This window comes from Salvia splendens, chromosome 1, assembly GCF_004379255.2.
Source record: "Salvia splendens isolate huo1 chromosome 1, SspV2, whole genome shotgun sequence".
NCBI lineage: Eukaryota > Viridiplantae > Streptophyta > Magnoliopsida > Lamiales > Lamiaceae > Salvia > Salvia splendens.
Window position 1 is genome coordinate 36680246 of NC_056032.1, and position 27998 is coordinate 36708243.

General features: G+C 37.9%; 4 protein-coding genes and 1 pseudogene across 5 annotated transcripts; 2 read left to right on the forward strand and 3 right to left on the reverse strand.

The window, feature by feature from the left end:
• Nucleotides 1–264: 264 nt before the first annotated feature.
• On the reverse strand, nt 265–3105 carry LOC121799448 (ABC transporter I family member 20-like). Its single transcript, XM_042198822.1, has 7 exons — nt 2854–3105; nt 2617–2750; nt 2109–2228; nt 1139–1234; nt 904–1056; nt 754–831; nt 265–646 (listed from the first exon to the last, which is right to left on the reverse strand). Exons 1-7 carry the CDS (start codon nt 3023–3025, stop codon nt 443–445), a joined length of 957 nt encoding a protein of 318 aa, XP_042054756.1. The 5' UTR covers nt 3026–3105; the 3' UTR covers nt 265–442.
• Nucleotides 3106–7432: 4327 nt separating this feature from the next.
• On the forward strand, nt 7433–8875 carry LOC121799455 (galactinol synthase 2-like). Its single transcript, XM_042198835.1, has 2 exons — nt 7433–7861; nt 7983–8875. The coding sequence occupies exons 1-2, from the start codon at nt 7526–7528 to the stop codon at nt 8637–8639; spliced, it is 993 nt and encodes a 330-aa protein (XP_042054769.1). The 5' UTR covers nt 7433–7525; the 3' UTR covers nt 8640–8875.
• Nucleotides 8876–18163: 9288 nt separating this feature from the next.
• On the forward strand, nt 18164–20877 carry LOC121799463 (protein AGENET DOMAIN (AGD)-CONTAINING P1-like). 2 transcript variants are annotated; one of them, XR_006050319.1, is made up of 5 exons: nt 18164–18768; nt 19549–19677; nt 19894–20347; nt 20475–20549; nt 20666–20877. XR_006050319.1 is itself a non-coding variant. In XM_042198847.1 (4 exons), exons 1-3 carry the CDS (start codon nt 18301–18303, stop codon nt 20344–20346), a joined length of 1050 nt encoding a protein of 349 aa, XP_042054781.1. In that variant the 5' UTR covers nt 18165–18300; the 3' UTR covers nt 20347; nt 20666–20877. The 2 variants fall into 2 exon arrangements, 1 of the variants encoding a protein (XP_042054781.1); XM_042198847.1 differs by lacking the exon at nt 20475–20549 and having other exon boundaries at nt 18165–18768.
• A 287-nt stretch (nt 20878–21164) lies between these two features.
• On the reverse strand, nt 21165–25283 carry LOC121748869 (annotated as a pseudogene).
• A 137-nt stretch (nt 25284–25420) lies between these two features.
• LOC121748878 (rRNA N6-adenosine-methyltransferase METTL5-like) lies at nt 25421–27874 on the reverse strand. Its single transcript, XM_042143436.1, has 9 exons — nt 27702–27874; nt 27584–27640; nt 27360–27457; nt 27207–27276; nt 27063–27111; nt 26755–26843; nt 26636–26683; nt 25808–25867; nt 25421–25723 (listed from the first exon to the last, which is right to left on the reverse strand). The coding sequence occupies exons 1-9, from the start codon at nt 27759–27761 to the stop codon at nt 25613–25615; spliced, it is 642 nt and encodes a 213-aa protein (XP_041999370.1). The 5' UTR covers nt 27762–27874; the 3' UTR covers nt 25421–25612.
• Nucleotides 27875–27998: the final 124 nt, after the last annotated feature.

A 27998-nucleotide genomic window follows, 5' to 3' on the forward strand; every position in this document is an offset into this window, starting at 1 on the left:
AAACGAATAAAGTACATTTCTCTTTAGTTTGCAAAACTGTAAATTATTTGAAGGATTTGCTAAAATATTTCAAGAGAAGAGAAGTTTGATACTCCATAAAGTATTTTCCATTTTATTTTTGACCTAAAATGAATAAAACCCATTTTCCTTTCGGCCGTAACATGTCTCTAGCTAGGCCAAGTCATGTTCCATCAACGTTGATTTCGCCTAAATGAAGAAAGATGAGATAATTACGAATTTTTTGTTTGGTGATTTATAGTTCCGTTTTTTAAAGGTGCGCAATTCACTAAAATTTAATTAAATAAAAAATACATACGTATACTATATTAGTATTTGGTACTATAATGCTGCAATCAGCAAAACAATTTTGGAAAATAATATGATGAGGCTAACAATGACACATCAAGCTCTTATAACACTCTTGGTAGTTTTGTGTTTCCTTTTATCTGAGGACCCTATTTGAGCTTAACACAAAATTCTCTTCTCCAGCAACAGTTGAGTTCAGCCTCCCAGCAGCCCACCCGTTATTTATCACACGGCTGCCTTCTACTTGTTTCTCATGTTCCGGCAACCCCTTTGCCCTCCTCTCTTTCCTCCTCAGCCGCTCCTCGTCTCTCTCTTTCCTCAGCCAACGCTCCACAGTCCTCTGCAACGCCAATACCACAACGAGCTTCAAGCTATATCTTCAATCTTGAAGATGCAAGGATTCTAATACCAATTAAATTTTGTATTTGTAGTTTAAGAGGAACTGACCATCAAGGATAGATTGCTAAGCTCCTTGATTTCATTCATTGGTGATGCAAGTTGCAACTTTCCTTGAGACACGTAAACCTGACAAGTATGATGGTTGAGAATTAGCTAGACCGAGAAGAGCTGACGCAGACATGCTGGAATCAGACTTACAATGTGAGATGGCCAATCCTCAAGGCCATCGAAAATATGTGTAGCGTAGATGATTGTAGCTCCCCTCTCTTCACATTCCTTTTTCAGAAACATTAGGAGATCGGCCCGAGCTAGAACATCTAAATCGACTGTGATTTCATCGAGCAGAAGGACCTGACAGCATAGGGCATAATGAAGTCTCTTCTCTATTAACTCATTAAAACAATTAGTTGTCAAAAAAGATCACAAAACATACCTTGAATGTTTTTAGAAGACCCATACATATTTGAACTCTCCTTCTTTGACCATCAGATACTTTATGCATTCTCCATGACAGATCGATATCTAAAACCTACATCATGAGTTATTAATTCATATTTCTCCTAGATCACAGTATCTGGTTACTGGTCATCTAAGTATATGTGATCATTGAACAAAGACGGATCAATTCAAATAAAGTTAGTTCAGCACAATAGCCTTGTGTTCGCATACACAATCTGCTCTTTATTTTCATTTCGGTGGCAAGCAAGAAACTATTGTGTGTAACTCAATAGATGCATTTGATTAAAGTCAGACACATTATTATATTGATCAACTCACCGAGTCCACTTAGGTAACACGCCCCTTGAAAAATGTTCGATCAAAATACTAAAACTGGGACTCTCTGGTCACTAGAAGGATAATCAGAACCTCACAATTGTAATACCTGCCATGCGCAACTAAACTTTTTGGAAAAGCTTGGACAATTGACCATAATAATCACAAGCTTCCTCATAGGCATTTCCTAAGCACTGGTGAATGACGAGTTATATGAATGTTCAAAAAAGAACTACGGCGTGCATTTCCATAGTCTCTCACTTTATACCTAAAATAAAGGGTGGGGTGTGCTGGTGCTTTTCAAGCTTCGTCTATGTTTTATTTAAATAGATAGAGAGCGGGATTCAATAGTTTAAACTTTTTTTCTTTGCTTTCAATGAATATAGATTTTTGATATGATTGACCAGATATGGTGTAATAGCAGTAAACAACAGTTGATTTGCTCAGTTCATTTATTTTGAAAGCTAGCTAGGAAGAAAATTTCACATCAGCCACATTCTCTATCAAGAAAGTAATTTTGCATCTTCTAAGTGACAGCCAAATGCAAACATTTCAAGACAAAAACAAGGAAAGCACAAAATGTACTATTAAGTATAAAGAGAAAAAGAAATCAAGGAAACACATTATACCTTTATCAGTTCATCTCGTCTTTTGGGATCGACACCTGCTACCCCGAAAATCATTTTATCAGCAGGCACATCCATTTGAATTGGAACCTCATAACCAGCAAAAGCAACTTCTCTCCTCCACTGGATAATTAAGCTTCCACAAATCAAAAACCAAGTATTTGCAAACGATTATCATTTGCTTCATTCTAGAAACAACAATTCTCCAATATTTCTAAATAGCAAGAGCTTGAGAAGTTGTTTTCTCTTCATTCTACTAATAAATGTCTTGGAAATGGACACTAAGACCAAATTTTAATTGTAGTTTATAAGCTCTTCACTTGTTCTCATATACCAAATTCCAAGAAATTCTCAACATTCATCAATATTCACCTCATAACATCTTTATCTAAAATGCAAATGCAGTTCAAAATTTCCTATCATACATCAAAACCAAATCCAACCTTGCAGATCAAGACTGAAGAGACGTAAAAATAATCCAGAAAATAAAATCGAAGAATGACAGACAGACCTCGCCGCCAAGATAAGAAAGATCGCCTGAGGCGGTCAATGCCGTGTCGTGAAACGCTGATCTTCCCAAAACCCTAACAGTTTCCTGATCCACCATGTGCTTCCCTCCAATAATTTTCAAGATAGTAGTTTTCCCTAAATGCCCACCATGAAATTCAATTATAAAAATATTGGATCTTGAGCAGAAATTGCAGCATAATTAGCAATCACGATGAACAGAAAGAGGGGGAGATAGAACCTGCGCCATTGGAGCCGACGAGAAGGCAGCGGTTGCCGGCGAAGAGAGAGAGATTGAAATCCTGAATGAGAGGCTTTGCGCCGGGCGGAGGATGGCCGTCGATTCCCGGATAGGTGAATTTGAGGTCGGTCACCTGCACTGTGGGCTGAGACTTTTCCACCTCCACCGCCATAGTTCCTTCGTTTTCTGGTGTAGCTGTTTTTGTAGAGGTTGGAGTTTGGACAGTGAAGGTTGGTAGACGCAATTTTGATGTCGTGGTCTCACTTGGAGCGCTTATTCTGTTCCAACTACGTACTACTCCCTCCCGTCATTAGAAGTCACATTTATCCACGGCTTTTATATATTAGTTTTTAATAAAATGTGACTGGAATAAGTTAGTGGAAAGGTGATCTTATTATTATTTATAGTAAAAATGAATCGAGACTCCTATTCGCGGATAGACTAAAATGGAAAAATGAGATTTTTATTCGCGGACGGAGGGGTATAAACTCGGGCAGTTGGAAATTGGAATTAAAGGCCGCAATATGTTTGACAGTCTGAGATCTCTTGATTCACAAATCTACACGTTGTCAAAAATTAAGAGCGATCCCACAACTTTTTGCTAAGCTCAAATGATTTAAAGTCGAAATTATATCGTGAATTTTAGGGGTATTTGTTTAGGGAGTAGTACTGTGATAATGTATGTTCTTTTGTTATCTTAATTTAATTAATTCATAATTTGTAGATCCTATTTTGCTGCATAATTAAGTACTAAGATGTAGTAAGTACCAGTTTTAAGTTGCTTGAAACTTGATCAATTTTAATTTCTTTAAACTGATCTCAACCTTACTTCAAGAATGACAATTAAAGAAATTGAGTAGGAGTGTTAATTTGAGTACCAGGAAACACCAATAATTGGCCCAAGCTTAAAAATCAAAAGCCCAATAAGAATGGAGCCCGATTACTGTAAAAAAACAAAAGCCTAATAAGAATCTTATCCCTTTACATTCTCATATTTTAAATTTTCAAAAACCCACAGAAAACAATATCAAGCCCGCCAATATAAAAAGTTATCAAGCCCATTTGAATTCTTCGTCCGCCTCATGAAGCAATTTTATCCACTGACATACCTGAATAAGAAATAACAAAAAATTCAAAGCTCGACTATTTCAAGCTTGAAGTTGGATCTTGACATCTTGTATGATGTTTTAAATCAGAGATATAATTTTGATATATTATTAATTTTAACATTTTTTACCTAAAAAAGAAATCCGCGGCTCAAAAAATTAAAGGATAAATAAAGTTGTCAACAACTAACAATGAATTCGTTGGAATACTATAGGAGGAAAAAATTTCATAGTAAATGCGAGTCACTGTCACCACTCTATCTCTCCAATTCCAGAGATAGTCGGCAACGAGGGTTGTTACTTAAACCAGACGTTGCAGGATTGAAGGAGGTCCCCACGTGGTGGAATCTGGTGCACCGAGACGTGCCACGTGAATCGCTAGATTTGAAATGGGCCCACCCCTGACACGCGGTGTACATGCAGGGGAGCGGGATTTGGTCGGTGACGGTTGGTGGAGCGAGCAGTTACCTTTCGTTTTCTTATCCCATTTCTTGTCCAAATTAGACTAGTTGGTATTCAACTCTAGAATTTTGGAGTAATAAACTTGTGGACAAGTAAATGGAATAAGTTTTTAATATTAAAGTTAATTCTTAAACTTCCCTTCCTAATATTGGCTTATGGAAAAACACGTATACTTTAGCTTGGTCGAAAAGTAAAGATATTAGGGATATGCAAATAGCTGATATAGAAAGTTATTTATGGAGAGTTAAAAATTTGATACTAGCAGTAAGTATAGAAGTCTAGGATTTATAGCTAATTTTTAAATATGTATAGACCAAGGCTAGACTTATCTGAAGATCAAACACTACTTTAATTTTAATGCCAACAATTATCCAGGCAACACATTATATATAGTGTGTGCAAACATAGCATAATCACTCTCTTTTTTAGGCACATCAAATTCAATTATCGCAACGTTTTTTGTACTACGACCTTTATATGTGTTATTTTTAAAATGTCGAATTAATGGGGAAATAAGCCATATTTGTAATGAAAGGTTTAGGATAAGCTCTTTTAATATTATGAATCAAATGTATAGTGCTTTAATTGCAATTATATGTTTAAGTGGAGGTTTTAGAATTTTCATTCTTAAATGTACTTATTTGTAGAAATGTTACCTAATATGCTAAAATAGTTGCGACTTGCGGTTATTTGTATCGTGAAAACTGGAAACTGTAAACTCTCTATCTCACTTAGGGGTGTGCATTCGGGTTTCGGTTCGGTTTTTTGTCAAAACCGAATTTAGTACAAAAACCGAACCGAACCCGAAACACCGAAAACCGAACTTAAAAAACCGAAAAACCCGAACAAAACCGAAAAAACCGAAAAAATAAATATAATATTAATATATATATATGTGTAATTTATTTTATTTTATATATACTAATAGAATATTTATATACAATATAAAATTAATAATACATATAATATATATAATATAGTATAATTTATTAAAAGAATATACTATATATTATAAATAATATAATATATTAAATTAATAGAATATATATATAACTCGGATATTCGGTTTTTCGATTTTTTTCTTCGCCTGAACCGAACCGAACCGAAAAATCAAATTTTTTGTATTTTCAAAACCGAACTGAACCGAAAAACCGAAATAACCGAACCGAATTTCAACATTTCGGTTTGGTTCGGTTCGGATATTCGGTTTCCGGTTTTCAGTTTTTTTGCTCACCCCTAATCTCACTTTCCAACGTTAAACTACCAATTGTTTATTAATACTTTTTCAATTTCGATCTTGTATTTTATACCAAGAGTTTTTTTGATTCAATGACTCTTTCACCTTCTTATTCCTATATTAACTTATATGTTATGAGTATTGATTGTAGAATAAAGATAAAATTAACGGCAAAATGAAGATAGATCGATCAAACAATATTTTTTTCTATTATTATTGTCTAGTTTATTTTATTTTATTATTCTCATGATATAAAATAGGGAAATAAAGATCCTGTAACCTTCACATTTGAAATTATAATTTTTAAATGGCAGTTTTGTAAATATTCTTAAAATCACCTTTTATATATGTATGGATAGATTATTCATTTATAAGATACTACTTGTATTAGGATATTATAAAATGACGAGCTAGACTGATATATACAGTAATTAATATGATAACATAAATAAACCTAAATAGTCGTAATTTTAGGATATTATAAAATGACGAGCTAGACTGATATATACAGTAATTAATATGATAACATAAATAAACCTAAATAGTCGTAATTGAAAAGAACTGAACTGAAATCCTCAAACAAATTAAATCTTACTGAATGGTTCATTAATTTGTCCACAAATTTCAAATACAAAACTCAGGCCTTTCACTTATTGAGCCACTACAATAATAAAACTAGTGATATATATTCACTCATAAGTATTGATAAAGGTGGCCCTAACAAGGTCGATTCCTCAATTAAACCAAAATACGAATTCTACATCCGCAAAAAGCTGGACACATTTTGTCATTTTAGAATAATCACATTTTTTTTTTCGATTTTAATAAGTAGATCTCACCATCAATAATTCATCTAGTGTACTCATGTTTTACTATTACCTCCGTCACATAAATATAAAGACACTTTGCTTTTTCGTCCGTCCCATAAAAATAGTTAATTTTTATTTATAAAAAGTTTCCTCAACTCATTATACATATATATATCAATTTATTTACAATTTATATCACAATTAATCTACCAAATCCTATAGATCGATCAGGCAATCCCACTTCTTGTGGAGTTATATAAAACTTGTATTACTACTACTGAGTAAACTAGCGATTCTTCATAATCTAAATAAACTCTAAAAACGACTCATCGGTCAAATAAATAACTAAAATTAGTCTAATGAATAACAAAAAAAAAACTAAGTAGTAATATGATAATTTGCAACAATCTCTTTCAGTGCCCATAGACAAAAGAAATTACAGAACAGCGAAATTGATAAGATGGGACCTAGTTGAATTGAAAAAATGAAACATTTAGCGTGGGAAGTTGGCACTAAAGTCCAAAACTCATGAATATATATACAATCAAGGCAGCTAAAGTGCTTTAGGCCTAATGACTTAGATAATTACCAAATCACCACTAATTAATACTAGTATTAAAGAATTATGAAAATGTTATTAGGAAGCTGGTAGCATATCATGGTGGGCCAATACAATTTTTTTTCACTTCCACCGCCCCTCCTATAATCTACTTATATTCTTTACATCCTCACTCGAACTTTCAACGAAACTAAAAGCATCCACGCGTACGGCCCAGATTCATTTCGTATACACCACACTCTGTTTACCAAACACCCCCAATCAACAATTCAGCACTAATTAATTTGACTCCCTTTTTTTTCCCACCTCGATTCATCTAACATTTTCTACTAAAAAAATGTTACTTTCCATGCCACAGTTACTTTTCCTCCTCAGAGAAATTCTATATAAAGCGGCCACTCCCCTCATTCTAATTCAAATACACCAAACAAACAAGCAACACAAGTACACAACACAACACAACACATCTCACTCTTCTTTTCTAAATCAAAAACAAAATATGGCGCCAGAACTCATGAACCGTCCCTTGAATAGGGGTGCCTCCGGTCTGACGAAGGCCGGCAGCCTCCCCAGCCGCGCTTACGTCACTTTCCTTGCCGGCAACGGCGACTACGTGAAGGGCGTGGTGGGGCTGGCCAAGGGCCTCAGGAAGGTCGGCACCATCTACCCTCTCGTGGTGGCTGTTCTCCCCGACGTCCCCGCTGAGCACCGCCGCATACTGGTGGACCAAGGCTGCATCGTCCGCGAGATCGAGCCGGTGTACCCGCCCGAGAATCAGACGCAGTTCGCCATGGCCTACTACGTCATCAACTACTCCAAACTCCGCATTTGGGAGGTATATATGTTTGTTAGAATAGTCGACTGCTATTATCCTTCAAATTAGTGTCACTTTCAAAAGGCCTCAAACTAATTAGAGTAGGATAACACTAATTAATACGTATCAATCAAATATGCAGTTTGTGGAGTACAGCAAGATGATCTACTTGGACGGAGACATCCAGGTGTTCGAGAACATCGACCATCTGTTCGACATGGACAACGGCTATTTCTACGCGGTGATGGACTGCTTCTGCGAGAAGACGTGGAGCCACACGCCGCAGTTCCAGATCGGCTACTGCCAACAGTGCCAGGACCGGGTGCAGTGGCCGGACTCCCTCGGCCCGAAGCCGCCAAAGTACTTCAACGCGGGAATGTTCGTGTTCGAGCCGAGCCTGCCGACGTACCACGACCTGCTGCAGACGCTGAAGGTGACGGAGGCGACGCCATTCGCGGAGCAGGACTTCCTCAACATGTTCTTCCGCGACGTGTACCGCCCCATCCCCAACAACTACAACCTGGTGCTGGCGATGCTGTGGCGCCACCCGGAGAACGTCCGGCTGGAGGAGGTCAAGGTGGTGCACTACTGCGCCGCCGGGTCCAAGCCGTGGCGCTACACCGGCGAGGAGGAGAACATGGACCGCGAAGACATCAAGATGGTGGTGGATAAATGGTGGGACATTTACAACGACCAGAGCCTCGACTACAAGGGAGAGGTCGCTGCTGCTGCTGCTGCTGAGCAGTTGATGCCGGTTCGCGGCGTGGTTCGCTATGTTCCAGCCCCTTCCGCCGCCTAAGCATGAAGCATTGCTATTTCTATTTTGGTTTTTGGAGTCTGAATTATAGTTGGGCTTCAGATATTAGAGAGGCCCAACAGTGGAAGATTACACTGTGTTTTCTTCCTTTTTAAGTAGTGTTATTATTTTTTTTTCTTTTAATTCTGCCGGTGATTGTGAGTGATCGAGTATGTCCCTATCTCACCTTTGTTGTAATTACTTCAAAATATATATAATACTCCATCCGTCTCGCACTACTCCCACGTTTCATTTTCGGCACGGAGATTAAGGAATGAGTGTATAGCAAAGTCAAATATTACGGCTGTAGGTGAAATATTTTACTAAAAATGGAAATAGTGCAAATAACTTAGGACGCCCAGAAAAGAAATAAGTGCAAGTAGTCCGGGACGGAGGGATTACATACACTTTTAGAAAACTGAAAATATCACAAAGAAGTGTTCATTTTATTTTCACAATTTAGCAGGATGTGTACTACCTACTGACTTGATAGTTGATTGTAAAATTTTTCGATGTTCTACAAATATATGCGTTTTTATTAGAGACCTATTTCATCTACTGAAAACTGAAAATTTATCATAAGAACCCCATGCCTTGAGTTGCAACTAATTAATTCCTAGATTGATTTTTTTATTCTTGGCATTTCATTATCATTGAAATAATCATAAGAGCACCCGCAACGGGTCGCGGCCGTTCCGCGTTTCGTTCCGGCGGAACGAAACCGGCGCGCGACGCATTGCGGCGCTGCGTTCCGTCGGCGTGTCGTTCCCATGTCGTTCCGGGTGCCGCCGGCACAAGACGCGGCACGGTGTGTGCCGCCACGCGCTTCGGCGACGTGGCTCGCCCCTGCGTGTGCGTGACGCCCACTGCGTCGTGCGGAGGAGGGAGTTGGAGGGGTCGGCGGTGGATTTGAAGATGAGGAGGGGGTGGCGTCGGGGTGGGCAGCGCAGTGGTGGAGGAGGTTGAGGAAGAAGAAGAAGAAGGGTTTGGTTTTTAATAATGTTTTGTTATTCCAATTAGTAATGTTTAATGCTTAATGAAGTGTGTTTGGGTTAATTGAATTGAGTAATGTGTTATTCCAATTAGTAATGTTTAATGTTTTATTATTCTTCTTTATAATTTTGTTATTCCAATTAGTAATGTTTAATGAAGTGTGTTTGTGTTAATTGAATTGAGTTGAAAATAAAAATAAAAAATGAAATTGAATGAATAGTAATTTAAGGAACGGTTAAGGAACGGATAAGGAACGGAGGGTTGCAGGTTCCGTTCCTTAATTAAGAAATGGAGTTAAAAAGTACAGTGGGGCCCATAAATAGTAGTTTAAGGAACGGTTTAGGAGCGGTATAGAAACAGCTTTGTGATGGCCTAAGTGCTTCTTGTGGGCCTAAAGAATGAGACGAGACAGAAATGTTCCTCTCCGGAGAAGGAAAAGTAATAAATTATTTTAAAAAATTACATCTGACCGCAACTTATTTTAAATTCACAAGCGATGATTTCTCATTTCACCACTCTAGGCTCAAAAAGAGAGATTAATTAAATTGACCACTTTACAGTATTCAAAAAATGTAAGCCTTAAATTAGTACTCCTAATTAAACTTGCAGGCATTCAACAGTCATGACAGGTGAATCATATATTCCAGTCAATAATAACTATCCGTTAGTGAGATTTATATCCCTTTATATCATCAGCAATGGCGGACGTCCAAGCGGAATTTCCACCGGCATGCGGGAATTCCGTGGCGGACGTCCGCCATTGTGTGTCTCTTCAACGGATACGGAATTCCGCGAAGGAATTCGCATTTCCGCGGCGTTTCGCGGAATTCCGCGGGGAATTTTGTGCGGACGTCCGTCATTGCGTTGACACCCGCCGAATTCCCGTTTAATGCATTAAATGTTTTTTTTTTCGGTTCCTATATATACATCTCGTTGAACTTCATTTCATTCGCACCACTTGAAATGTATTTTTTAATTTGGTGAAATGTACTTTTCTTTTTTTAATGGAATATTTTTCCCTATTTGTGTCGACTATTTAATTTCGTAAATTTCATACTTCCGGAAATTGTTTAATTTGTGGATTTTTTTTTATTGTGGGAATTCCGCGGGGAATTCCGCCACTGTGCAGTGGGAATTCCGTATGACGTGGGAGTGCATTGGGAAGTCCGTATGACGTGACAGGAGGTGTTTTTGGGAATTCCGCGGGGAATTCCGCCGGAAATTCCGCACCACTGCTGAGAGCACCCACAACCGTGCTCGCCAGCGAGCACGGTTGTGGGCCCAGCCCCACTTTTTCTGTCTACTCTCTGCCAAGAGCACAACACCCACAATTGTGCTCTTCCGCAAGGACGAGCACAATTCAATTTAAAATTCAATTAAACAAAAACATTTCCATAATATTAAAATTCATTAAAAAACCCTAAGTAATATTACAAATGACAAATAAAATAAAAACAACATAATTAAAATCCTAAAAATTAAAAAATACATAATTAAAATCCTAAAAATTAAAATTACATAATTAAACTCCTAATAATTAAAAATTACATAATTAAAAGCTAAAAATACCCCCGTGGAAGACTACTCATCCGGCGGCACTACCCCCAATTGTCTTTGGAGGCCCAATATCATGGCCCCATGCGATCGAAGTTGCGAGGGGGTCATAGTTGACCTATCGGCCATATTGAGTTGGGCCAAGAGGGTCCACAACGAGTCGGTGGGGGTTAGGGGTGTCGAAACGGGTACCCGCGGGTACCCGTACCCGGAGAACCGGGTACCCGTACCCGTTTGTAGCCAAAATCTTTGTCCCGTTACCCGACCCGCACAGTGACGGGTACCCGCCTTGTCGGGTACCCGTACCCGACCCGTTTGTTATAATTTACCAAATACTCCAGCACATAGGTTACGTGTTATAATTCTAGAACTCATCTCCAAATACTTGCCACCTAAATCTATATATTAATGCATAAAGAGGTTGCATGAAAGAGTATGCAATATTTTGTAAACACAGAACAAAATCTTGTTTCAGTTTTAATAAGTTTCAGTTTTAATAATTTTCAACGCAGTTTCTTAGGAATTGGGGCAGCAATCTGGAAGTTATTGACTTGAGCCCTGACCTTCTTCGCTGCAGGGGTCGGCGGCTGATGTGGGTGGTGGCGGGCGGCGGGCAGCGGGTGGCGGCGCGGGTGTGAAGAGCATACAATTTAGGGTAATGGACAAAAGACTTCAGAGTTAATCCTAAAACGTGTATTAATTAAAATTACGGTAATGGACAAAAGACTTAAACAGATATTAATTAAAAATTTTAATACAATATTTATATTTAAACGGGTATATAAGCGGGTATCGGGTATACCCGTTCAGGTATCGGGTATACCCGATACCCGCAAAAACCTGAAACTCAATACCCGTACCCGAACCCGTTCCCGCTTATGTCGGGTAGCGGGTACCCGAAACCCGACGGGTAACGGGTCGGGTGTGCGGGTACCCAATACCCGCTACCCGTTTTGACACCCCTAGTGGGGGTGGAGGTAGCGCATATGGAACGGGAACGGGAACGGGAGCGGGTTCGGGAGCATTGGCGGTTGCAGCCGCGGCGCCACAGCGGTTGGCCGCCGCCTTCTTCCTTCCTTGCGGTCGGCGTTGGGAACCGCTCGGGCCGGCGTCAGGGCTACCCAAGTTAGCTCCGGCAAGTTGGCTAGCCACTTTTTCGGAGCCGGTGTCGGATAGGCATACCGACCTAGACCGTTTGGAGGAGCCACTAGAGGCGGATGTTATGCCTCCCATATACTTCGGGTGCGTCAGCGTCTCCTGCCAAACGTTGAAGTACTTGAATGGCTTGTAGTTCATGGATTGGTAGGTGCTCATCGCGGCAGTGATGATGTCGACCTCGCTCCGGCCGCTCTTCCTGGAGGAAATAACCATTGAACTTGCCAATTTCTTCGTTGGCTCGGTAGATGGCGTTGCGCTCGATTGTTCCCGGTGGCCGGTTTTCATTGTACCGACGAGCGATGCGCCACCAAAAGTGATCGCCGGATTGGTTCGTGCCATCCACCGGATCTTCAGAGATTTCCAAGTACGCCGCGAACAATTTATCCATCTCTACCGGAGTGTACGGTGTGCGCACACCGCGAGTAGGAGGAGTCGTAGTTTGGGAGGGGGCGGTCGGCCTAGGCTCGGGTGTCCACCCGTATTGCCCTTCGGGGGGATCTTGGTCGTCAATTGGGTATGGCCGGTAGCCACCCGGAACGCCCGAACTTTGGGTTTGAGGAGGGGCCAAATATTCTGTTTCCGGACTAGGAAACGGTTGTGAAGAGAACCATTCGGGGTTCCAACCGTGGGAGCCCGGGGGGTTATTGCCTTGGCCAGACATTGTTATGTTGTAGGAGTGGAAGAAAGATTGAGAATGGATATGGGAGAATGAAAATGAAAATGGATATGTGAGAGTGAAGATGAGAATTGTGTAGTGTGGTGTGAATTTTTGAGTGTGAAAGTGGGGGTATTTATTGATGAAAATGTGTATTTTTTGGGGAAAAAATAAAAAAAATTAAAAAGTGGTAAAAAAATGATAAAAAATTGATATATTTTTTTTGGGAAGTGGAAAAATATTTTTTTCTTATTTTTAATCGGTTTTTTTAACTAAAAACCGATTTTTAATTAAAAAAAAATTCATAAGGCAACGACTGTGCCGTTGCCCAATCGCTGCGCGCCACGTCAGCTGCTCGCTGGCACGGATGTACTCGATGCATCGAGCAGCACCGTGCCAGCGGCGCGAGCACAGCGGAGGCGGAGCTCGTCTTTTCCAGCGGCACGGACGGACGGACGTCGTCCGTCCACCGTTGCAGATGCTCTGATGCTCCTACAACAAATTTTTATCTTTCTACATGAATTGCAAACTAACGTCCGTCCGTTCACCGTTGCAGATGCTCTAATGCTCCTACAACAAATTTTTATCTTACTACATGAATTGCAAACTATTTGTCGTGGTTGCAAAAACACAAGAAATCAAAGTATGTTGGTCTTTTTTCATAAAGAAATTCGGAAGTAAATTGATTATGATCACTCATTGATTCGTCTGGTATCTAACTTATAGGATTCATTTATAAGTTAGTTTTCTAGATCGAAAATTTATGACGTTCGAAATGTATAGATCCAATGTCACATTCAGTAAAGATTTATGATACATGTATAGGATGTACCCAATGTGTCCGGGCGTGCCCCACCGATGTATTAGAAATGATACCTTGGGATGGATGTAAAGCTAAACAAATTGCTTCTGCCCCAAGGACCGAAGACTGTAAACGTAGATGATATGATTATCTTTGATGCTCCTTAAAACGGGACTCCTATTCGCGGACAAAGGGAGTACTTATTACTAGTTTTTTGTCTAGTCATTAAAATGTTGCAAATATAGTACTCCCTCCGTCCCGGATAATTTGTCCCATTTTTCCATTTCGGTCGGTACCACATAATTTGTCTCATTTCACTTTTACCATTTTTGGTAGTGGACCTCATATTCCACTATCTCATTCCTACTCACATTTTACTATAAAACTAATATATCAAAGTAAGACCCACATTCCACTAACTTTTTCAACTCACTTTTCATTACAATTCTTAAAACTCGTGCCCGGTCAAAGTGAGACGAATTATCTGGGATGGAGGGAGTAGTAGTGTATATACTTGCAAATCAAACAAAAATAATAGGAGTACTACTAGTAAAAACAATTCTCCCGTAGATTTGTCCTTTGACTCTTTAAAAAAAAGATAAAGCAGCACACTTTTTGAAGATTACTGTACCCAGCGTGTAACTTCTTGAAATATACTCTCTCATCTCAATTCTTTCCTGTATGGAAAATTGAGTGGAAAAGTTACTAGTATATGGATATGTATATATTCATTTTAAATTAAATATGAGTGGAATGCGAGGCATATTGTCATTTCTAGTAAAAAGATTAACCGGGGCTTCTATTCGCGGACGGATCGATATGGAAACACGGGACTCCTATTCGTATACGTAGAGAGTAATATATACTCGTCGTCTATAGTAACGTAACTTATTGAAGTGCTAATACTATATCCGTCCAAAAAAATAGACATAGTTGTAAATGACACAGATTTTAATGCACAATTGGTAAAGTAAGAGAAAGAAAGTGGGGGAAATGTTGTGGAAGTTACTTAATTGTGAGCTTCATATTTAGAATGATGTTTAGAGTTAATATTAGCTAAAAAAAATTAAATTTAGAATTAGTCTAATCTTGGTGAATGATCCAAAATAGGGAGTAGTAAAATTAATCTATTTTTTTTTTATTGCGGATGATTAGTATTTTATCATCTACGATAAATTTGTCGCAATGTGGACAATATATATATAGTAGCACTATTTTAAAAAAATGATTGCAGTATATAAGCGGAGTACGAGTGCAATTTTAAATATTGGATGAGTACTTTATATAAAAATTGACTAATTTATCGCAGACCAATGGAAAAGAAAGTTGTGGCAAAATTTTGCGGATGTATACTATGGCTTTATATTACAACTCCAAGTCTCCAACTGACATGACGCCATATACTTATGTAATTAATAAATACTTTCAATATAAAAGCATGATTCATCAACTATTAAATCGTGGCAAATTTTTTATTAAGAAGAAGACAATGGTGGCGTTTTAATAATTTAAAACCTTGCTCGGTAATAGTCAGCTACTTCTGGACACTGCCTATTTTTTCCAATTAAACATTAATCACAATTAATTACTTAACCCAGTCGTAACGCCGTTAATAGGTGCAGAGCAATAGTAAAAAATGTAGCAAAACGCCAAAACAAAAAGAAGACCAACTAATTAACGACCAACAAAATCTAATGACGTGAAAGGGAGATCTAAATTCAACTGGGACACGTGTGCTGATTTGAGGACCAAATCTTAACTGCTAAAACCAGAGATTTCTTCTACGCGTAATGTGTGGGGCCCAACCAATCACCACGTGCCTTCTACTTAATTAATTCAAACCCCACGCCTAATTAAAACCGAAGTAGTAATTGTTAATTAATGGTGGTCCACCTACGAATTGTCCCTACAATTGAAGATTAGGGTGTGAAACTATACTCCCTCCATCCCCAAAGCATTAACTATTTCCTTTTTCGTTTATCCCTAAAGAGTATGAATTTTCTAATTTTAAAAATTTCAAACAACACAGTACCTCTACACATCATTTTATTTACTTCATCCGTCCGCCATTAGGAGTCTCATTTATGAGCAACACGAGTTTTAAGAAATGTTAAAAAAGTGAGTGGAATAGAATAAGGTCTCACTTGTATATATTAGTTTTAAATGAAATGTGAGTGGAGTGAGTTAATGGAAGGTAGGACCCTATTACTATATGGTAAAAGTGAATCGGGACTCCTATTTACGGACGGACTAAAATGAAAAAACGGGACTTCTATTCGCGGACAGAAGGAGTACAATTTACTCCCTTCGTTCCTTGTTAATATAGGCATTTCTTTTCGACAAAGAGTTTAAGAATAATGTATTAAATAGATGGTGAAAAAAGTAAAAGAAAATAAAGCAAGAGAGATGAAGAGAAAATAAAGTAAAATGAGAAATTACTTTTTGTCAAAAATAGAAATGACTCAATTAACTTAGAACTTCTCAAAATAGAAAAATGACTCTATTAACATTGAACGGAGCGAGTATACCATTACCATTAGCACTTATACCAATATAATAATGCGGACCTCACTCTCCACTAATATTATTTCCACTACATTAGCACTCGTGATATTAGTCATGGCAACCGAACGCCACCTTAGGAGACGGAGTGAGTAGTATTTAATTTCCATACATACTGTAATGTTTAATTGATTGGCTAATTAATGAGTTCAGCGCCGACTTGTATTACTAATTGGCACTTGGTACCAAAATTAAGGTCAAGCTAAAAAATACATAAGAATTGAATTTTATAAATGAATGGATTACATCTCGTATGTATTGTAGCACAAAAACTTGTCTCGAAACGTTTCATTAGTACAAATTCAGATTTAAAGCGACATATTCATAATTTTAGTCCAGCATAAGACGAGGCTTTCTCGTACAATTGTCCCATCATTTTAGAAAGGGCTAATTGTAAATCACAGGATATCCAAACTTAAATGAACTAATCTTAGCTCCCGCATAGAAAAAGGCTCTATAATACGAAAATTCGGCCCAAAATAAGAAGACGTTCGATACATGTATATGGGCTGAGGATTTATTTGGATTTAAAGATTCCTTGCCTAAATAAGAAAACAAAACTTCATGGTCTAGATAGACTTTTGACGATCTATCATGAAAGGTTATAATGTCATTCTCAAAGATATTAGGAGACTAGCGACACTAGTATGAATATCACAACATAAATTTACGTTGTGAGATAAGCCTTTATTGCTAATTACTGAAAAATGAGTCTTGCAAATCATTTATTTCTGAAAAAGAGAAAGAGCAAAGTAGGAAGCGACTCAATTATCTTAGGATAGCTCAAAAAGGAATATGACTCAACTACATTGGGACGAAGGTAGTATATAATATTGAACATACGATATCAATTATTTATTGTTTTAACTTATCAATATGTGCTAGTTTTCGTAACCTATTAAATATGATATCTTAGGGAAGTGGTAATCAATGCATAGCAAATCTAGAATTGTTATTGCACTAAATCATGTCTGGGTCGAGTCCGAGTTGATAATATCAGAAGGAATGTTCAAAAAGGTTTTATTATATGTAAATTCAGTCGGTTTAAATTTATTTCAAGTACAATAAATAATATTTTTTACTATACTATATTACTTTTGATAAATGATATTACTAACTAATTAAAGTCAGTAGCAAACTGAAATTAATCAATGAGTATTGAAATCTTAAACCCGGTAAATAAATTAAATTGAAAGGCAGTCTGAATTACTTGTAGTTTAGATATTAACGAGCAATCAATATTATTTTTTATAGTGGTCCAAAACAATATTCTTTTGAATTTGGATTAAATTAGACTCAATTTTATTAATTACTCCCTCCGTCCACGAATAGGAGTCACATTCCTATCCGGCACGGGTTTTAAGAAATGTTAAGAAAAGTGGGTGGAAGAAAGTCAGCGGAATATGAGTCTCACTTATATATATTACTTTTAAATAATATGTGAGTGAAGTGAGTTAGTTGAATGTGAGGCCTTTTACCACTTATAGTAATTATGAATCGGAACTCTTACACTATTTATAGTTTAAGTTAGAATTAATATATTTAATTAATATGTTAGATTAAGTTAAGAATTCATTTATTAAATGATGTCTCATTACCCTTAAAATTCTAATTTAATTACATTAAAAAATCAATCTAAAATTTACTGCCTAAAATGAAAAGTGCAAGTGATATGGGATGGAGGGAGTACATAAATTCTCGTGTAGTCTCGAATGTCTTTATGTTTTTTTTTGGGACGGATGGAGTATTTTTTTTAATGAGTTCCTAAACGGGTCGATAGATCCGATTCGATTAATTCTACGAGGAGGAGGCGTATCTATTAACTTTGAGACTGTTAGGTTTTTTCGGCTAAAAATTCCAAATTCTTGACACAGTGCCGCCATTAATCTTTGATCTCCGATTAGGACTCGCTAAACCCTAGAAAAAGTGACTGTATACCAATGGCAGGCGGCGGCGAGAGCAGCATCTTACGCTACTTCAAGAAAGGAGCCGAAGTCGAGGTAAACAGCGACGACGATGGATTTCGCGGGTCTTGGTTCGCGGCCACTGTGATCCGGGCGCCGAAAGATGAATCCTCCAAGGTCCTGGTGGAGTACAAGACCTTGACGGAGGACGAGGCGGGCAAGCGGCCGTTGAGGGAGCCGCTGAGGCTGGTGCAGCTACGCCCTCCGCCGCCTCATGAAAATCGCCCCTCCTTCGAGTTCAGCGACGAAGTGGATGCATACTACAACGACGGGTGGTGGGAGGGGGTGATCACCCAGAAATTTGAGGGGAAGGATAAATATACTGTCTTTTTCCGTGGGTCGAGGGAGGAGCTGTCATTTACGGCCTCGCAGTTGAGGCCGCACCGCGAGTGGGTCACGGGGGAGAAGTGGGTCCCGCCTTTGCTCCCCTACTCCCACGCCAATGTAAGCATACCTCCCTCATCTTTATTCATTTTTTCTTTCTTAATTACAATTTTCAGTTTTTTGCCCTTTTTGATAATAGAGCTGTATAAGTAGAGAAGATTTGAAGTAAAGAGCCTACTGTTTGCTTGGTGATTGAATCAACTCATTAGCTAAAAGTATTTCTCAAATGGATTTTCTTGCTGAAATTGGAACCAATTTAGTGTAACGTACCATTTCTGTTGCATAATAGTATAACCATTGGGATTATGCATCTTATGGAGTACTATTACTTACTAATTTTGTGGTTCATAGCCTAATTAGGTGTTTTATACTAGCGTTGAGAAAGTTACGGTATTCATATGGGACTGAAGAATTGGAGTTGTTGGGGCCTCATCTTATTTCATCTCAAAAAGGAAATAGAACCAAAACAGTTTAGCATATCATACTTAGCCTTATGTACTGAGTTCTAATACTTTAGATTTGTTTACGGCCCATAGTTCTGATGCGTGATGTGCAAAACCCGAGGTGTAACATTTCAATATACAAACACATTTGCTGGATTGAAAATAAATCCATACAGTATCATAAGGTGATATGCTGTTATGTGAAAACAATTTTCTCAATAACTATCTTAGTAGTTTCCTTTTTTAATAGTGAAAATGTAAATTGTTTCTTATTTTCATTTTCTAATTATGGGATTAAGTTATTTCGCTTAGTCTCTCTACAATATAGGCTAGCCTCCTTGGTTGTCAAATGTCAATGACTAAGAGCTTGTGTCACATGTCTTGCCTTTTAATACAGAAAACTCCGTTGTCAGCTGAAGCGGAAGACAGCACGGTGGCAACTGAACATAACTGTAACCCAGGAAACCATGCGGAAGCCAGTAGGGATAAAGATGGTTTTGAAAATGGATCCATACAGTATCATAAGGTGATATGCTGTTATGTGAAATCAATTTTCTCAATAATTTCCTTATTAGTTTCCTTTTTTAATAATGAAAAAATGTAGATGTTTCCTCATTTTACTTTTCTAACTGTGGGATTGAGTTAGTTCGCTCTGTCTCTCTCTCTCAGCAATAAAGGCTATCCTCCTTGATTGTCGATTACTAAGAGCTTGTGCTCATAAAGGTCTTGCCTTTTAATACAGAAAACTCCGTCATCAGCTGAAGCGAAAGACAACATGGTGGCGACTAAACATAACTTCAACTCAGGAGACCATGCGGAAGCCAGTAGCGATGAAGATGGTTTTGAAGGTGCTTGGTTTCCTGTAACTGTTCTCGAGAAAACAGCAGCTGGAAAATATCTGATTGAGTACAAAAAACTGATGAACGATGATGGCACGGGCTTCTTGAGAGAAGAGATCAATGAACTCCATTTAAGGCCAAGCCCTCCTGATGTTGGAGTCGTTGACAGGTTTAAAGTTAATGACCAAGTTGATGCTTTTTACAATGATTGTTGGTGGGTTGGTAGGGTTACGAAAGTTCTTGTAAAAGAAAGGTACTCTGTGTACTTTGAGAACCCGCCTGAAGAATTGAAGTTTGAGCATTCTGACTTGAGGGTGCATCAAGAATGGAGAAATGGCAAATGGCATTTCTTCTAAGGTACTACTACTTTCTAGTTTCTAGCAATCGTGATTTACATTCTTCTAGTAGAACCTATCTTTTGTAGTTCCTCCCTGGGAGTACTTAAGCTTCATTTAAATTGTGATTTACAATTGTTGCTTATCAGGCAAATCATAAAATTGGTCATGGTTGTGAGGATTATCTTTTAGTACTACTCCTAGTTAATGATTGAATTTGTGAGGTAAGTAGAAACAGCATAGCATGCATAATTGTCTCCTCTTGTCGTTTAAGCCCCAACGGTTGCCGCCTCCAAAATACTGAAATGAGTAACTAAACGGTGTTTTGGTTGTGATGCAGGTTGTCAAGTTGTAGCGGCCGCTCTTGTGCAAGTGTAAATGCTTTAACCCTCTGCTTCTTCTCCACTTGTATTTAACACCTTACTTTTAATTCTGGACATGGTAGCACCTTAAGGAATTTGATTTTGCCATATTCACTACCTGTAGTTTTGGTAAACTCTCATTCACATTTTGAACCAACTTCTATAGTAATCCAGCTAATTACTACTGTAAGGGTTGTTATATGCATTCTACTATTTGGTGTGTTTTACATAATATCATATCCTTCGAGTTTGAAATATGTAAAGGAAATTCAAACGCTTCAACACATTCTCAGGAACATCATTGAATCAAAACTACATCGGGGATTTTTTATTTGACACCGTTGTAGGTGCCGTCAGTGCATATTAGAAAGCGTCAAAAACCATGGCATAAGGTTGAATTTTTTGATAGTGTTTCAAAAAGCGCCAAAATTCATGTCATAGATTGATATTGATGTTGGTGTATTGAGGGACTCAAAATTGAAACAATTAAATTCAAGAGACTCTCAGAATTTCAAACTTGGCAAAAGCATACGAGAAACATTAAGATTCAGCATTACTGAAACCGTCTAAGAAAATCTTTAATCTCATCAATGTACAGAGATCTTGTCGGGATGATATGCCCAAAGTCGTGTTCAATAATCACCGCACATCCATTCTCAAACAAGCAAGCTAGCCGCATACTGGCTTCGCAATCTATCTGTCTGTCCTTGCCCTCTTTGTGCCCAAAAATATGAAGTGATGGACAGTTGATCGACCCTTCGGTATTTCTTGTCATATTAACAGAAAAACCTGAGCATAAAATAACAAACCTAAAATCCATGTCACCCTTAAGCTCTTCTCTGTGAGCACCGACTAAGGCAGCCATTGCAGCTCCTTGAGAGAATCCCAATATCCCATCAAAAGGTCCCTTTTGAGAGAATACACTTTTCAAGTATTCAAGAGACCTTTCGAACCCCTCTGTTTGTTGCTGGTACTGCAGACAGTCGAAAGGAGCTTTAGCCACCTTCCACTCACAATCATCCTTTCCATTATAATCTGCATCGACCAACCATGCAAACTTCCTATTGCAATGGTTCAAGGGTGGGCTTTTCTGCTCGAATGTAGAATCAATACTATGATTCTGATCAGCTAGCGGAGCTTGGCAAATGAAAGGCAATTCATGTGGTGCGTCAACAAACACAAGCTCAGCAAAGTTCTTGAGCTTCTTGGCTAATGATGCTGTTCTTCCTTTGAAACCGGATGCATTCTGCCGGAAACCATGCTAGCATAATATTCTGAGCTTTCTAATTGGCTTAGTCAAACCAGTATTTTGGCCTGCACAATTCCATTTTTCTTCTTAATAACCTCAGAAGGATAACAAAGAACATCGGACAAAAACTAGAGAATATGAAAGCAAATGTTACGAAAGCTGAAGGTAAAGAGATGAATATATGTTATACTATATCCATAGTTTAGCTAACAAGATTCCATTCAAGAGTTAGCAATGACATGAGAAGCAGTTTATGTGTGAAAGGTCCAAGAGATTTGTTTAATAGCTCCAAAGGATTGTTTACTTTAAACAGGATATATAGAGTATGTCAATTTAAGAATGTTATGAATAATGCTTACCTTCACTTGTAGATTGAAGAGCTGAAGATTCATCAATCTCGAGACTTTGATCATCATATGGTGTTTCCAGTACTACCTCCGCCATAGAGGAAATGGATGGAAAAGGCTTGCCATCTTTCTGGCACAACTCACAAACATAAGATGAATTTCTTTCCTGCAAATTTTAGTTGCAAACTTTTAATCAACGCAAGCAAACTATTTTATCTAGAATTTTCAAATTGCATGAAGGGCAAGGTCTGAAAGCAATACACTTCACAAGTTGCAATGTGAATGAAACATACCTGACAATGATCACAGACTAATACAAGCATTCTACAGTGAGTACACCGACAACGTGAAGTGTAGTCATCAAATGGCATGTCACAGAAAAGGCAAGTTCCCAACTTATCAGGATCTAAGCTCCCAACAGAAACCCTGAAAGCAGAAATTCATAAGATTACAAAACTACCGAAATTGATGTCTTAACAGACAGACATGCTTTACCTAAACCATACAAAATATGTAAATCCTGCAAAAGGACAGTATTTTGCATTTATTCTATCAAAGACAACTCACAAGATCTGCCCCAAGCTAATGACGAAGTTTGTGCAGGTCCAATCGTACAATGCAGAAATACAAAAGGTAATAAAACAACATTCATGAGGCAAATCAGATGTAGGAAATAGATAAATATGCAAAGCATACCGATGGTCAAAAACAAAATTCTTCCCTTTGAAGAAGCCTCCATCTGGGAATTGTTCCATATATCTTTGGATTCCACCATATAACTGAAAAAATAGCAATACCGTGAATAACATCAGCATCCTTGATCTCAACATAGTTTCATCGCTCAGGGAAAATTTGATTTAGCAATTTCAATATGCCTAACACAGGAGCTATATAAGCACTAGAAGTTCATAGTACCAAGGAAAATTAACCAAAAATTTAAGGCAATATATACTAAAATGTCTTGAAATGAGCCAATATTGAAATTTTATCAAACAAAATTACCTTGAACCAAATCAACTCAATAGCTCAAATTACAAAAAAATATAACATCTCATTATATGCGTTTAAAGAAAAATTTTGTCTGTGGAATTGATCTTTTACATGAAAATGCTTGGAGGAGCTCACCTGAAAAACATTTTCAAAACCAGCACCTTTAGATCTGATGTAGGCTGATGCCATCTCGCATCTAATTCCTCCAGTACAGTACCTTTGAATGCCAACAAACAAACAACTGAGATCCTTGAAATAAGTTTACCCCATGCATATGGAGGATCATGCAGTATCAAAAATAGAAATAGACCATAATCACAGTAATTCAGTGCAATTACAGCAAGAAGAATATGCACACGGGAAGGCTTATAGAAAAGGCCAATAAGAAGCCAATAATAAATCATACTCCACACATTCCATAGGTTATTGAAGTTAGCTTTCTAACAGGTACAATGAGAAGTTAAGCATGCTACTCACTGACAGCTGCGAAACATTAATCTAACAACTCACCGCATTATAACATTGCGATGGTCATCTAAATGCAACTTAAGAAAACAAGGATACAGTGTCTGTAGAATATATACTGGAAAGTAAAGCAGAGAACAAATGTGAAAGAAGCTTTACAATTGACTTTTGCTCTTAGCATCTAGTAAATTACTGCTACAGCACACATACTCACATAAGAATATTATTCCCCCTTAATTGCTCCGAATTGTCATCAATCCATGAGGGCAGGTCACTATATTGCCTGATAGCTGGATCTAATGTTTTGACATCTGGAGCATGAAACTTACCTATTCTTGTCTCGTACAAATTTCTTGCATCTAACAGTATCAATTCCTTGTCAGAACCACTACTTAACTCTTGACAATTACCTTGGAAAATAACCAGAAAATTCAGTAGTAGAAGACTTGGCAACTAGAGCAGTTTAGTGTCAGCACTAAATAAAAAATTATTCAAAGTACACAAACCAATGACTATGGTGCACAACTCAAAAGAAAAAAAAAACTTACAGAAATACACAGAGAAAATACCAGCATTCTGAAGAACAGAGTGAAATTCAGCTGCCGAGAGATGTCTCCCAGCATTTGAAATCTCCGGAGACTTCAACAATGGGTGAGAGCTTAAGGTAACCAGTTCCTATTGACAGTACGATAGCCTGTTTCAGTTTGAAAGTGAGGAAATCAAAGCAGATGACTTCTGCAATCCCCATAGATTTATATATAGTGAAAGTGTGACTAGGAAGTTTTCTACTGTCCAGAAACAGAAACACACAAGCCTCAATCCCTATAGAGGGATCCACTGCAACAAGCATTACACATGCTCATGTCGTCCTCTCATTCAAATAAATTAAACAGACAAATTAAGTCGAGCACAACCTTAACAATCCGGATCGACAAAGAAGTAAATCCACATTCCTTGGCCACTTGATCACTCAACGGCTCGGAACAAGAGGCCAGCTTGAAGTCGGTTCCTTCAAAGAGAGGGTTAGATTTCAGTGCCTCAATGTGTTCCCCCAATGCCGTCAATCTCCCCCCAACCTGCGCACCAGAGCAGAGCATGGTGAGTTACTTGGATTAAAAAGTAATGGGGAAAAAACACAAAAAATGGCATAAACTGAATTCTGGGACAGATGAAGCGGAAGAGAGAAATTACAGTGACGTTGACGCCCTGAGAAGAGAGGCGGACGCGGCCGAGGAGGGAGAGAGAGGTGCAATTGGAATGGTAGAAATCGAAGAGGTCTTGAAGGTTGGGGATTTCTGCGTACTTGTAGTACAGTAACACGCCGTGATCCTTCTCATTTCCATGGTTTGTTTGCTGATTAGTGTGGTGGTCTGCCATTGACGATAGGGAGAGTTTGGGAAGTAAAAATCTTAGGTTTTGATAAAGCGTGGGTCAGTGCAAAACAGTGAATTTATCTTTACATTTGGTTGAGAAACATATATGCTCATTTTAACGTTAAAATTTTACATTGATCTTTATTCATTTTTTCCTTTATAATTAGGGCAATTTTAATTTAAGACCAAAATTCTGAAGCATTTGCATTATTAAATTATTTTAATTCAATAATTTCACAAATAATGTAAAATACTCATAAAAATTGCGATGAATTCATCAGTTTGTTGTCCTAAATCGCTAAATACGGATTTCATGGGATCGAATAATAAATTACATCCTTTTTAGTTCATAATGTTTCACAAAGAATTCATCATGTCTCGTGTTTCTATTTAAAATGAGTTTTTAGGCCTAGCCCCTCCACACATATTTGAGATCTTAAGGCGGCACTGTTGGCTACTGCCTACTGGGAAAATTTGTGACAAGCAATGGATGCAAATCTGCTAGAGATGCCTTCCTTGATTAGATGTTGGAACGAATCGCCACAGATCCACTGCCACGTCGACCTCCTTTTTCTTGTGAAATTTGTAGAGTTGTGGCACATCGAAGCGAAGCTGCACAAAAGTATAAGCCATATTTACTACCTAATGGAAAATAACTCAGCCGACAAAGAATGCATGCAGTGCATATGTACCTACCTCACACAGAACCTCAGCGCTGCTAGCATTATATTCTCTCAATGCTCTTCTTTTGATGTGCTGCATTCAAAAAATAAATCCAAGTGCAAGCCCAATTAAGCAATGTAGTATTAGCACCAGTTCACAGTGGCAAATAGAAAAAAAAAATGGGCATATAAAGATTCTGGAAAAATGAATGACGTAGATAGTTAAAAGCTAGTGCTTCTTTAAAGAAAATTAAGGTGTTACACCGTTGTCTTGTCTAACACTTCGCACCTCCTAGCATTCCTTTCAGACAATGTGCTTCACCAAGAGGACAGGTGAATGATGTAACATTATATTACTTCTCTTCTACCCTACCAATCTACAATCCTAAAACTATTAATGATCAGACTCAGTAAGCTATAACAGTATCGTTCTACTTCAAGCTGATGTTTTGTGAATAGTTTATGGACCACATCAAAATCAGTGAGTAAGTGAAGAGATCAAAGAACTACACTCTCAACTATACAGAAGTAAACAAAATAATGGTTTGTCCCAATAAATTCCCGGAGAAAAAAAAAAAAGAGGATCAGATAAAAATTTACTTGCCTAAAGGAAAGTGTTGTACACGTATCTAGTCAGGATGGAAGAACCATCAGTTCAAGATACCAGCAAATGATCAGAGTATTATGTATAACACTATAACTTCGTATCAAATATGCAACCACAGATGGTATTTCTTGAGAAAGTAGTAGACAATGAGAAATAACAAAAATATTAAAAAGCACCGATCTTCCAACACAAAACTTAAATATGATGTAACCAAGAAACTTATAAACCTCTGTTTCAAAAGGTAAATAAACTTACATCTCTTGTTGAGGTTTTGTGCAAGGAATAAACTGCTCGGGAAGCAACCTGACAAATCAGCATTCCAGTGATAAGTGAACATGTAGTATTGACAAATTACAACATAGGAAAGGAGTTACTTTCAGAGCCACAGAGAGAAATTCCATGTCTGCTCCTTTTTTCCGAGTTCCAAACGGAGGATTCATTACAACTGTGTCGATATGCCGATCTGTGCAAATTTCAAGAGCAATGGTCAACATTTTACTCATCTCTCAAGCAGATGCTTCCCTATGATAGAGTGCAATATATGCTAAATTCAGCATACAATTGTCTAAAAGGTAAAAAAGATTTTATTGAACTTTAGTAATCCCCATCAATCCCTTCAGGAACTTTAGTTGATTCAGTAGTACTAGTAATTTATTTGAGGTGGGAAGTTTCAGATAACTACCTGACAATGTTAAATTCCTGATATCACATTGAACAAAATCGATGTCTAACTACAAGGCAAAAACTCAAGGAGATTAGTAAACTAACAAAACTCAATATCTGTACACAACGCTGAGGGAAAAAGGAGGAGAGACAGAAAGTGTACGTCTAGTTCATCTGCATTAGAGGTTGCAATTTCAATAGATTCCTGATCAATATCAAATCCAGTGACATGCCTGATACAGTAAATTATGTGAACTACATATCAATTTCAAAATAAACCAAACAGAGTTTTAAAAAAGTGAGAGAAAGTGTTTACTCTGCCCCCAAAAGACCAGCAGCCAGTCCTAGGGTACCGCAACCACAACCGAAATCCGCCACTACCTTATCACACAAATCCCCGAACGAATTCTCTGCCTAAAATAGGCAAACAAAAAAGAATAACAACAAATGTCAACCCGCCACAAATAAAATGTGCAGTAATTAAGGCATCTGATAAAGGTAAAGGGAAATTAAAGGAACGGAAACATGAAGAATATTTACAGTGTAGAGCAAGCGAGATGCGATGTGGGGTCCTGTGGGATATTGCTCCAATTCAATCTGTTGCGCCATGAAATAATATCATTGATAAAGCAAAACCGACAGAAGGTATAAGACAGACCTTGGGGTGGTCGAACTGTTGAAGAGAGCCGAGAAGACTCTCCAACTGCTTCAACTTCATCTTCAAATTACCTCACCGCCGGTTGGAAAATAGAATTTGGGTGGTAGTGGTAGTCGTAGTCGGTAGAGGTGTGGTGGGCTGTAGTCAATGGGCCTTACCTTCACCGCCCAAGTTTATTTTTGGAAATATTCATTTTTATTTATCTTTATGCATTTCCCATGTTTCTATTTTTCCTTTTCATTTCGACACGATTTTTAAGAGTTGATAATCATATACTTGATGCATTAAATGTTGTAT